The 12,246-nt window shown below is 41.0% G+C and overlaps 1 protein-coding gene and 1 non-coding gene across 25 annotated transcripts in view; both read right to left on the bottom strand.

The window, feature by feature from the left end:
• PUM1 (pumilio RNA binding family member 1) overlaps positions 1 to 12,246 on the bottom strand; it is a 162,238-nt gene that overhangs the window by 30,415 nt on the left and 119,577 nt on the right. For 20 of the 24 annotated variants that reach the window (XM_056795362.1, XM_056795364.1, XM_056795365.1 and 17 more), the window contains 4 exons: positions 7,408 to 7,546; positions 6,276 to 6,419; positions 4,647 to 4,943; positions 2,974 to 3,210 (listed from right to left, as the gene is read on the bottom strand). In XM_056795362.1, coding sequence (XP_056651340.1) covers positions 2,974 to 3,210; positions 4,647 to 4,943; positions 6,276 to 6,419; positions 7,408 to 7,546 — 817 coding nt within the window. The remainder of the gene's footprint in view (positions 1 to 2,973; positions 3,211 to 4,646; positions 4,944 to 6,275; positions 6,420 to 7,407; positions 7,547 to 12,246) is intronic. The other 4 variants (XM_056795369.1, XM_056795370.1, XM_056795371.1 and 1 more) reach the window with 1 other exon arrangement.
• LOC130454182 (small nucleolar RNA SNORD103/SNORD85) lies at positions 7,232 to 7,314 on the bottom strand. Its single transcript, XR_008911855.1, has one exon. It is a non-coding gene; the product is annotated as a small nucleolar RNA SNORD103/SNORD85 (small nucleolar RNA).

Here is a 12,246-nt window from a genome sequence, read left to right as displayed (position 1 = left end):
AGTACATATTACTTTGGATAACCTGCATTTGGAGACAAACTCAAAAACTAATGACTTCAATAGGCCACTTTTCCCCCCTATTTCAATAGCTGTAATGCGGAGTTATTTGCGGAGTTCACAGAATCATTAGAGTTGGAAGAGACATTAGAGGCTACCCAACACAAGCTCAGAATTTAACAGTACAGAAAATTGAGACCCAGAGAGGCTAAAAAAATTTAAATTTCACTTTTCTTTAAAAGTACCTCTATATGTGTGTGTGTATGTGTGTGTGTGTGCATGCGTGTACATACACACGTTGCCTTTCTTGGGAATACAATAAGCCACACCAGGGCAAGCAGTATGCACAGCATTTTTCTTTGTATTCTCAGGACCCAGCAAATAACATGTATCTAATGAGGGTAAATTGATATATTACCTAGGATCACATAGGAAATAACAGAAATAGGATTTGAATTCCTGGACTCACTATTCCTATGCTCACTACTGTGGCATAGTCAAAGGCTGAGATGCTAAGCAGAAGTCAGTCAACCTCAGTCTGCAGTCAATTTTCACACATGGAAATTTTCCTTCAATGAGGGATTATTTCTCTTGGTCAATCCAATGCACCCAAATATATCACTATATTTTAATTTTGAAACTAACTGGAATATGAGGTCTGGCAGCCATCTGGCATATTCACATGAGAAGATGAAGAAAACAAGCCGCCGTCCAAAGAAAAACAACATCCCATAATTCCCTATTTTGAAGATAGAAGCAGAAAAAGAGGAAGGAGAAAGCTGAATCCAATATGCAAGAAGAGACATGAGGAGGCATGCTGTGGCCACCCGCAGCACCATGGACCAGGAATTCCCACCTTCCCCCCAGACACACACACTAAGAGGGTGAAGAGGCCAGAAAAGCAACTGCAGGCAAAGACACCAGAGCAGAGGGAAGGGAAAGGCAGGAGAATGTCCTTGTACTCCTCAATCTCCTGTATGGGTCAGGAAACAGCTCTCTCCTGAATGGACATGATGGAAAATGTCACTGCCCACCTGAGGGGCAGCCTGGGGAGAAGGACAAGCCAAGCCCAGAAATGAAGAGGAGGAGAGAAGGGAAGAGCACGGGACTTGAGATGGTCCCTGAGACAAGTGGATGTTCTTTTAACATCAATCATCTCCTAATGAAGCCAAATGGCTACGAATCACAGAATACCAAGATCTCAGAAGAAGACCCAAAGAACAATGCAAAGAGATATGGTGGATTCAAAAGTGGATGCAGCATATTATGATCTGCATACCAGATGATTAGGGGGAAAGAAATGTATAAATGGAAAGTGAACAAGTCACGTAAGAATTCGAGGAATAGCAGATGGGCTGTGGGAGAGCTACACTCGTAATATTAACAGGTTGAAAGAACTCCAGGAAATTAAGTAATTCCCCTGTGGAGGATGAAAAGAAGATAATGACCGAAAAATCTCACAGGATGAAAAAGCAATGAAGAGTTGCAATCTATGCTAGTGGAGGGACTAGAGTACCCACGTGATTATAGATCAAATGAGTTCCAAAACCTGACACTCCACTATGGGAATCAGAATGCCAAAAAGGAGAAAAGGTAGTCGATGGAACCAAAGTGGTACATTGCTGGCCTGGAGTCAGGAAGACCTGAATTCGAACTTAGCCTCAGAGACTTACTAGCAGTATGACTCTGGAGGGAGGGGCAAGTCACTTACTTAACCTCTGTTTGTCTCAAATAGCATCTGCCTCCCCGGGTGGTTGTGAGAGTAAAATGAGAATTTCTGTAAAGTTCTTTGCAAACTTAAAGTCCTTAAAGAGTTTAGAAGTGCTAATTATTATTATTATTGTTGTTGTTGTTGTTGTTGTTGTTGTTGTTGTCAATGTTACTTGTTCCAAAGGTCTTTCAAGCCTAAAGAAGTATTCCCAAATTCTAGCATACTGAGAAGTTTGATAAGGAAATACATTTTTATAGGGGTAGCTAGATGGCTCAGTGGATAGTGGTCCTGGGTTCAAACCTGGCCTCAAGACACTTCCTAACTGTGTGGCCCTGGGCAAGTCACTTAACCCCAGTTGCCTAGTCTCTACCACTCTTCTGTGTTGGAATTGGTTCTTAGTATCGATTCTAAGAAAGGTAAGGACTTTAAAAAAAAAAGAAAGAAAATACATAGTATCCCGATCAAGAATAGACTTCAATACTAACTCAATCTGAGGCTTCCATCTTCAACGTTTATAATGTGCCCTCGTGATTCCTTATTTTATGAACCACCCTCAATCATCCTTCCACTATCGTACTAAAAAATGGGATAATACCCACAGAAGAGTAAGAGATAGGTGTGTATTAAGCACCTAAGATGATGAGCCAAGAATTGCGTTAAGCTCTTTACAAACTTGGTCTGATTTTAGCCATACAACCCTGAAAGACAGAAGACCTCCATCTAACAATTGAAGAAACTAAGGAAAACAGAGGTTAAGTGACTTGCCCAAGGTCACACAGCCAGTAAGTGTCTGAGGCAAGATTTCCAGAAGCCCAGCTCTCTCTGTTCGCTGTACCACCTTGATAAAAACAAATCTGGGGACCATAAAAGTGTACTTCAGCCAGTTGTATGGCAAGAGCTAGAAGAAGCAAAGATATCCAGGGAGTAAGGAGACCAGGCTTTCAGTTGTAGCCCTACTGATTCCTTTGGAGATTCCCTAGCCACGAGGTTGCCAGACAAGATATGCACATTAGACAATGTGGGGCTTTAAAGAATAATGGAGATCACTTCCCATTAATGTACTTCCCAATCCTACAAACTCCAGTATCGAATTCTGACACTGGATACAAATTAGAAATCATCAGGAACCCAAAGTACACTGCAGCAGGGCCAAGTCTACAGGGACAGAGCTGACCCTCTCAGGGAATCAAGTGGCTGCTCACTGCACCTGCAAAGTATTTCTGAGATGTGCAAGAGGACAAGATAGGGCTAATAACAGCTCTTACCCAGGTTCAGACTTGAAGAAGATCCATGTGAAGAGAGAGAAGGAGGTGGTGTCTGGGAATGCCCTGGCCCCTGACTAGGGAGAGGCATTCCGACAGGTCCAGGAGAGGAAGAAAAGCCAAGGCCATTATAAAAACTGTGTCCAATGGGGGTCAAACTGCTGGATGTTCTCTTATATAGGTCACTGCTGCCAGTCAGGGAGTCTCGGCGGGAGCCACTACCAGTATTTGAGTTTGCCACTAAAATAGAATTGAAACAATGTAGATTAGAGCAGCCCTAGGGCTTTAAGAACAAAGCCAATGTCATGCTTCTACAACATGGTACATTATAACCTGGTCTGGGTTCTTCCCTTCTACACCCTCTGCCCACCTGTCACCAGGGACAGCAAAAAGAGGGGTACAGAATGCCAAGAGAAAGGAGAGCTGACCCAAAGCTGGCTGCTCCAAACACCATAGTCCTCAGCAAACAGCCCGACTAGACTCAGGCTGTGTTGTATGGTGGAAAGAGAAAACTCTCCTGGACAAATGCGGACTCCACAGAGGAAAAAACAACAGATGAGGAGAGAGCCTGCCTCGGCCGGCTTGTAGATTCTCAACAGCAGCAGTGTGACTGGGCTCCATGGGACGGTTGGACCATATTAAAAAAAAACTTGGGCACTGCGAGATTGCCCCTCCCAAACAGCCCCGATGCTCGGTCCAGGAAGCAGACTCTGACCCTCCCTAGCCAGGCGGTGACAGCCTCGGTTTGCACTTAAGGATGCTGGGTCCCAAAGATCACAACACAGCTCACTAGCGGCTCTCTTCCTGCTCCGCATTTTTCCCAATTCCATGACTTATAAGCACCTCAGTGTAAACACTCCTTGCAATGGGCCACAACAGCAACCTGTCACCTATGACATAACAACTCGTCCCCTTTGAGGTCCTTCTAGATAACGTGCTGCTGAGGCAGTTTGGGTCCATCTTCCTCACTCTCTTCCACTACTGAAATGTCTAAAGATTTTGGCACCTTCTTTCCTACACAAGAATGAGCTCTACGAGGCTAACTGATCTAGTCTCTAGAATGAAACAACTAAATGGGTGTGAGAGACAGTAGTAACAGTAGCAGCAGTAACGGCAGCAATAGTAGTAGTAGCAGCAGTGGTAGTAATAGTAGCAGCAGCAGCAGCAGCAATAGCAGTAGAAGCAGCAATGGTAGTGGCAGCAGCAGCAGCAGCTAGCATTTATATAACACTTTAAGGTTCGCAAAGTGCATTACATATTTTCTCCTGTGTGTGATCCTCGCCATAACCCTGTAAGGTGAGCACCAGTACTATCCCCATTTTACAGATAAGAAAAGGGAGGCTAAGAGACAGATTAAGTGATTTGCCCAGGGTCGTCACTTAGCTAGTAACTGTTGGAGGTCGGATCTGAACTTAGGACGTTCTGACTCCAAGTCAGATGCTCCATACACTATTCCACTTATTCCCAGAACAGGAAATAAAGCCCTTATCTATACAACCAGAGAAAGAAGATTCATAACGTCTCAGAGGAAGCAGAGTAACTCAGGCTGCTTTTTCCCTGTTGAGGACACATTCTCAGTGGCTTTGGCCCACACAGGTTCATGTAATATTTCAGGGCTCCATCAAGACTAGAACATGACATTGACTCTTAAGGCACCTCAAAAGCATGATTTCTACCTGCAGTTCCAAATCCTCCAAGAGCTGACCCCAGAGTGGCTCCAAGAGAGCTGCTGCTCCCGAATCCAAGGGATGTGTTGGCAGGTTGGGCAGAGCCCTGAGAAAAGAGGGAGCTACTTTGGGAATTACTGCTCAGAGAGTTGTTGCCATAAAATGAACTGGACGCCAAGTTGCTGTTGGGTTGCTGCTGGGGCTGGGGCTGAGGCTGCTGAGTTCCCAATGGGCGGAATGGTCCATTTGTCGTGCCTGCAAGACCACCAGCCGCACCATTTGCAGAAGCTGCTGCGGCTGCGACAGCTACAAATAAGAAAAGCAAACAGAGAGGATTAGGGGAATGAGCTCCTGTTCCCAAATCACTTTTCTCCTTCTTGGAGACATCAATTTACAAAGAGACTCTATTGCATCAGGACAGAATCTAATGCATAAACAATCATACACTTGAAACGAAAAGGGACTGAAGAGGTCATTTGATTCAACCTCCTACTTTAGAAAGCAAGCCACTGAAGCCCAGAAAGAAGTGACTGACTCAAGGTCATGGGGATAGTAAATGGCAAAGCTACTATTTAAATCCCCGGTCTTCTGGGTCCAAATGCAACCTTCTTATGAGACATCTCCCAAGGTCCCCTTTATTATGCCTCTTTTCAGTCTCATGGCCTCCATTCTTGGATCAAATAGGCGAAAAAATGGGTGTAACTTTAAGTTAAAAAGAGGCAAAATGCTGATCATTAAGGAGAAACTTACTAGTTCAAAAGCAAAATGAGCAATTTCAGAAAGTGGGGAACTCACTATCATTAGAAGTTTCCAAGTGGAAGCTAGAGAACTACTTATCAGGATTTTTGTGGACAAAATTAATATTTAAGTAAAGGGTGGATTAAATGCCTTTCTGGATCCCAACCATACTATTTGTTGCTGAGGACTAACAAAACAAGTCAATAGTTTGGTTCCCCCTATTTCTTTTCTTTTTTTTAAATTTTCCATGATTAAATGATTCCTGTTTTCTCCCTCCCCCATCCCGGAGTTGAAAAGCAATTCATCTGGGTTTCATAATATAAAATCACTTGAATGGTTCCCCATTTCTGTGTAGGGGAAAAAAAGTCACTCCCATTTTTAAAGACTCAGGAGTGTATAAAACTCCCAAATAAAATTCAGCCCAGCGACACTTTACAAGGACATCCTATTCTGTACTACACTCCTGACTGTGCTCAACTGGAGAACGGTTTGACGTTGTAATTCATTATAGGAGTAAAAATGAGTAGTTCCATTTTGACAGAGAAAGACTAAGTAGAAATTCTCTTTGCTTAGCCCACAGAGATAGGGGGTTTGAAAATATTAATTTACACAGAATGAGAAACTCTGGATATCCATAATTATTACTATAGAATGTTATGGGCATAAGCCAGTTAGATTCCAACTAAATAGTATGAATAGGGCATCTACAATTACTGAATCTCCTTTAATCCCCCGCACAAGTCAATGCCAAAGGTGATGGCTGTTTCACAATTGAGGAGGAATAAAACAGGTTATTTTTAAACCATCTAAGGAAAAACACCAGGTAAGCCTCCCACTCCCATCTCTCTTTATTAAAGCAATTCACCAAGATGCACTCCTGTGAGTGGTTAAAAGGTATACCTGCTTGCGCTGCTGAGGAGCTGATGATGACGGGGGCAGGGGCCACGAGGCGGACAGGAGCTCCCAGGCCATTCCTAGCCCCAGCATTGACAACAAGGGCCCCAGTCTGGTCATAATAAGCAGCTGGTGCCAAGACAGGATACCCTGGAGGTGGAAGCAAGGAGGGAATAATAGCTCAACCTTAAGAATGGAGATAGCATCAATGATATGACTCGCACTCACGCACGCGCACACATACAAAAACATAGTCCTGAACTCAAAAGAGTTTAATCGTCAATACATTTTTACTCATGATTTCAACAACTATGATTAAAAACTGACCACATACATGTGAACATCCCAACTGAGGGGAGGTCATTAGTGCTTTCTGACTGCTAAAGAACATTCTCTAAAACTGACTGCTCTAGAAACATAACAAGAAACACTTGCGCTACATTGGGAAAACAATGAACACTATTTTACCACTTGTGGCAGAGAGTTAGTTTTGTCCTTTTCCAAGTCAGCCTAGATTGCTATGTACAGGGAAGCATTTGCACATGAACTGCCATTTTTTATGATTCCCAATTCAATAGCCTTTCACCTCCAGGATGCCACTTTTTTTGCAAAGCCCTTGATTAAATAACAGTTTGCACACAGAAAAGGTTTCCCCAACAATTCTGCTTTTTCAGTAAAATCTATACCTCTACCAACATCTCTGAGGGATGTGAAGAAAGGCAAGAATCTGCCCAACCAAACCATTCATTCACTGCTACTGGAAATCATATGAAGGACACGGTTGGCTTTAGAATGGAGCCTGAACAAGAATGCTAGTCTTGGCAAACAATTCAGATGAACCACAATTCCTCGCTCTTTGATGAAAGATTTTAACATTGCAGAAAACTGAAGATAGCATTTAGACCAAAATGTGAAAACCCTAATGTGCCCACCTGACAGGACCAAACATTAAAAAGTTAAAGACAGGCTCAGAACCAATGAGTACAATCAAGAGCTCTCATCAATGAGTTGTCTCAGTGAGGGCAAGTGTGTCATCCCAGCCAGTCTTCAAAGATTTCAATGGCCCACCTACAGTTGACTCTCACTGAGAGTCTAGCTACCTCTTGGTAATACCAAGAGAAGATAAATGAAGTCATACCTGGCATCCCTGCAGCCAACCCCTGCCCAAATGCAAGAGCAGAGTTTACTGCAGCAGCAGCCACTAGTGGATCAGTTTGCTGGCCTTGCTGGTTTTGATTTGGGGTCAAAGGGCGTTGGCTGGCACCTCCACGAAGAACCTAGAAGCAAGGTAGAAAACAGATCAGCTCGTTCCTCCTTACCAGAAGCTTCAAATGACACATGCTGGGAAAGATCTGTGTTAACATTATGTGACCAGGCAAACAGGACAGGATAATTTCCTATGCATTCATTGATGAGAATGTATTTTTTACCTTTAAAAAATAGATTGTTCGTTATGTGGAATGGTTCTCCCCAAAGAGAAATATCAAGGGAAAACAGAAGGGTAAAGAAAAAAAGGAAAAGACACCATTAACAACTTTTCAAAATAAACAAGCAAAAAGAATGGGAAATCAAAAACCAGAAGAAATTCTCCAAAAACGGAATCACATAAAAGGTGAGAGGATGTAACAAGAACAACTTCCACTAACATTTATGCAGCATGTTAAGATTTGCAAAGTATTTCCTAGATAGTTTTTTCATTTTATTCTCAGAGAATTCTCCAAATATCCTATGAACTCTGGATTCTCTTTTCTTCTATAAAGATACCCTTTGACTTACACTGTCCCCTTCCAAAAACCCCTCCCTACACTCTGCCTTTCCCTTGACTTGTTAATTTCTAACATTCTTATTAAGTTCAAAACAGAGATGACCACTCCCCCCCATGAGGTTCTCTCTGTCCTAACACCCCCCCCAAAAAAATTGGTACAGATATGCTTCCATTTTTGTCCACCCTCTCTCCAAAGAATTTTGCATGCTATAACTGGGAACTGTCTATATCCCATCCTCATTTTAGGATGTGAGCTCCTCCACAGTAACAATTAACCTAACACTTTCCATAAAGCACCTAAGGGTACTCTTCTGTGCATGGGAGTGGCTCAATAAACTACTGCCCCAGAGGCTACACAGTCAAAAATTAGTAAAATAAATCATGTATTACAAATATGACATAGAAGATCTTCTATCTTCACTAATAAAAACATACAAATGGATGAGAACAGTATGTAAAAGATGCACGTATACCCTACTAGTGCTTTTATAAAATGATAGAATCTATTAAAAAGGAAATCTATGAGTATGTCATAAGAAATCACATTTATTGGAATTCAACCCTAAATTGTTGTAAAAACAAAAAAGGGGGGGGGGCCAAGAAATGGGACTCAAAAATATATACTGATGGAGGTAGCTCGGTGGCTCAGTGGATTGAGAGCCAGGCCTGGATTCAGGAAGTCATGGATTCAAATCTGTTTTCAGATACTACGTAGCTGTGTGACCATGGGCAAGTCACTTGTTTGGCTCTTACTACTGTTCTGCCTTGGAATTCATACCTAGTATTGATTCTAAGACAGCAGATAATGCTTAAAAATAAAAGCCAAAAAATAAAATGAGAAAATGGACTGTGTTGTCTCTCATCCTTTGTGATGCCTTAAATGATCTAAGAAATAGGTTCCCCTATTCCCCTCTTTCCCTCACTCCATCACCTACCATCTATCAAACAACCCTGTAACAAATTAAACAGGCTTCATTCACATTGGAAATTCTCCCTCCTCTACAAGAGCCTGCGTTGGGGCTACCATTCCATGCCCATACCAGCCAAGCTCATTTCACTACAGACTCCACGCCTGACACTCCAGAATTTTCCTACTTGCCCCTACTCCAAATGTAAGAAATCTCCCTTTACCCCTCACTTCCAGCTCTCTTTTTAGGAGTTGCTCTCTCCCCAACACATCCTCCCACTTAAAATTCAGGGATAGAGACTGCCTGTTTTTAGTTGTATCTGGACTATTAGCACTCAGCACAGACAGTGCCTGAAACAATCAGCAGTTAAAATATAAATTATCTATTCACGCCCTTTCCATTGTCCATCCTCCCCCACCCGTACAAAGAATAGCCCAGGAGATCTTATCTTAGCCCATTTTGTGTCATATATACCTCCAGAAGCCTGGTAAAGCATAGAGACTCCTTTTCAGAAAAAAAAAGTTTTTAAGTTAAGAAGATGAAATACATACAAATTATGGAAGAAACTAATTCTTTCAAAATACACTTTTCAAATAAACCTTTTTTTTTAGTTCAGACCACAAGTCAGAACCCCTGGTTTAGATGCAACTGTTAAAAATAAATCTCTAACTCTGCCTCATATAACAAAAAGATCAAAAATCAACATTCTTATTCAGAAAAGGGCTAAACAGAGAATCACTTCTGTGCTAAAATGCACATATTTTAAAAAGCCAGGTGGAATAAGAAGAGAACAAAAACATGAAGTTTACACAATGTGCAGAGGAGGTAGGTTATAAAAACAATTTGATGTGTGGAATTTTCTATAATTGTTCTTTTTAGTCTGTAAATACACAAAATAAAATGATGTCTTTAGGGTCCACCCACATGATCAGGACAAGCTAAACAGCTCACAAAACTGCTTATAGCAATACAACTAGGATTTGGAGTTACTTCATCCTTACTTGCTTATTGACAATAAATCGACCATAAAGTGGTATTGATGAAAAATGGGTAAGGCCTGGCAGATGTGCTCAGCAATAAATAGGAAACATGGTCTTCTCTAGACCACTGATCGCTACCGGCTCCCCGATCCACCCTCCCATAAACAAGGTCCAGAGCCCACCAACAAGTAAATTTTAGGGAAGAAGCCAGAAAAGGGAAAACTCTAGCTCTGAGCACAGCACTGCTCTGAATACAATAACACTCAATGAGCTCATTCATTTTACTAAAGAAACTAAAGCCCAAAGAGGTGCCACTATTAGCACAGCCCAGGAAAGAGAACAGCTGAGAAGGGCTCAAACCCAGGTCCTGATGAGCTTGTTCCATAAAGTCGTGGTGGGTTGAACAATTGCTACTTATCTTTCCCACTTAGCTGTAGAAGAGGACCACACGCTGTGCATCTACAAGTGCTTTCTTCTCATACCATTTTTTTCCTTAATTTCAAATTTTACTGTAGATAGACAAAAGATTTTTAAATTCGATGGTCGTTGGAGAAATAAATGGAAGATCTGTATGTCAGAAAGCATACTAATTGCTGTGTATAAGAGTTAAATAATATGGAATTAAAACAAGTCTATAATGAATGAGCATTAAATTGAGATAAAAGAGATAAAAGATAGCTTCCTTGAGGAAAACTTTGGTTGTATTATTTCCTCAATATACATTGAGAGAACAAAATGCAAAGGTTCTACAAAGCAGGCCAAAAGGCGATATACAAAGGTGGATGTACTAAATGAATGTTGTTGTACAGGAGTCCACAAACTGAGGATTCTTCCAATCTGGGTCCAACGATCTTGTGACCTTCTGAATAAGGTGGTTCAAGTCTCTGTCAATTTATGAGTTCAGCCAAGGAATACACCAATATTGAATTATTCACTTCCTCTTTCTGGCCTTTTTGAGACACATGACTAAAAATGATAATCGTGAATTTAAGAATATGATGTCTTACCACATACAAAGCAAGTTGTCAAAGATGACAAAAGCTTTGAATGGTTAATGCTTAGGGCTGTATAAAGACAACAACGCTACTACGCTGTGGTAGGAACCATGAATTAGTCAGACAATTCTGGAAATTGTGACTATTTCTGAGAAAAATGACAAAAAATTTCATTGTGGTTGTGCCAAATTCCACTAGGTATAATAACCTAAAAAGAATGATACCCTGAACAAATTTCAGCTAGGTCCTGTTAAGTGTGAATAATGAATTGTGTGAAATGGTCACATTACTTGAATTCTCATTGCATATTTCCCCTGCATTAGAACCAATTAATTCCCATACATAATTAAGACTTAGTACGTCTTCTCTTCCTCCTTTCCCTCCTTCTCCTCCACCACCAAAATATTTTTTGTAATACTTTTGTAGTAACAAAGAATTAGAAACAAGTAAATGCCCATAGATTACTAAAGGAAATGTGGAATTATAGGAAACTACAAACATACAACTGTGCGATCAACATGAGGAATAGGGGAAGCATGTTATGATGTACCGCAAAACAAAGTAAGCAAAAGCAGAACAGCAATATTCACAATGACTGTCACAGAACCACAGAATTTTGAGAGTCAGAATGGATTATCCATAGTTTCTACGGAAAGGGATTCCACTAAAGCCCAAAATAGTCCATTCCACTTGTTAACAAGTTTTCCCAAATATTCTGATATAAATGTGCCTCAAAGCCACTTTCATACATTGCTACAGATTTTGGGGGTCACTAGGTCGTTCAGTGGAAAGAGCTCTGATCCTAGAGCTGAAAGAACAGAGTTTAAACTGTCCTCAGCAACTTATTATTTGTGCTACCCGGAACAAGCCATTTATTCCTTGCCTGCGTGAAACTAGAGAAGAAAAAGGCAAACTACGCCAATATCTTTGCCAAGAAAATACCATAGATAGTTAGTTCCTAGGAACATGAAAGCCTGACATAACAGAATAAGAACAACAGTAAATCCTTTGGGAACTCATAAATAAACAAAAAAATAGATAAATGAATGAATCAGTGAATGAATAAAATGAACACACAAACAAACAAAAACCAAAGAAAAAATCAAAATGAATGCTGTGAAATTACCATAACCAGTCACTTGTTCTCCTGGTGGTGAAGCTGTGAACTAGAATAACCATTCCCGAAAACAATTCACTACAGAAATTACTAAAATATATTTCATTCCTAGCAATCTCCAAGCTAGGCAGATACCACCAATGAAGTTAAAGACAGAAAGGCTCCATATGTACCAAAATTCCTAATAGCATTTTTTTTTTGGTGATAAGATT

The sequence above is a fragment of the Monodelphis domestica genome, chromosome 4 (genome assembly GCF_027887165.1).
Source record: "Monodelphis domestica isolate mMonDom1 chromosome 4, mMonDom1.pri, whole genome shotgun sequence".
Taxonomy (NCBI): Eukaryota; Metazoa; Chordata; class Mammalia; order Didelphimorphia; family Didelphidae; genus Monodelphis; species Monodelphis domestica.
Note: the sequence above shows the minus strand (reverse complement) of the source record. Positions and strands in the feature narration are given on the sequence as shown.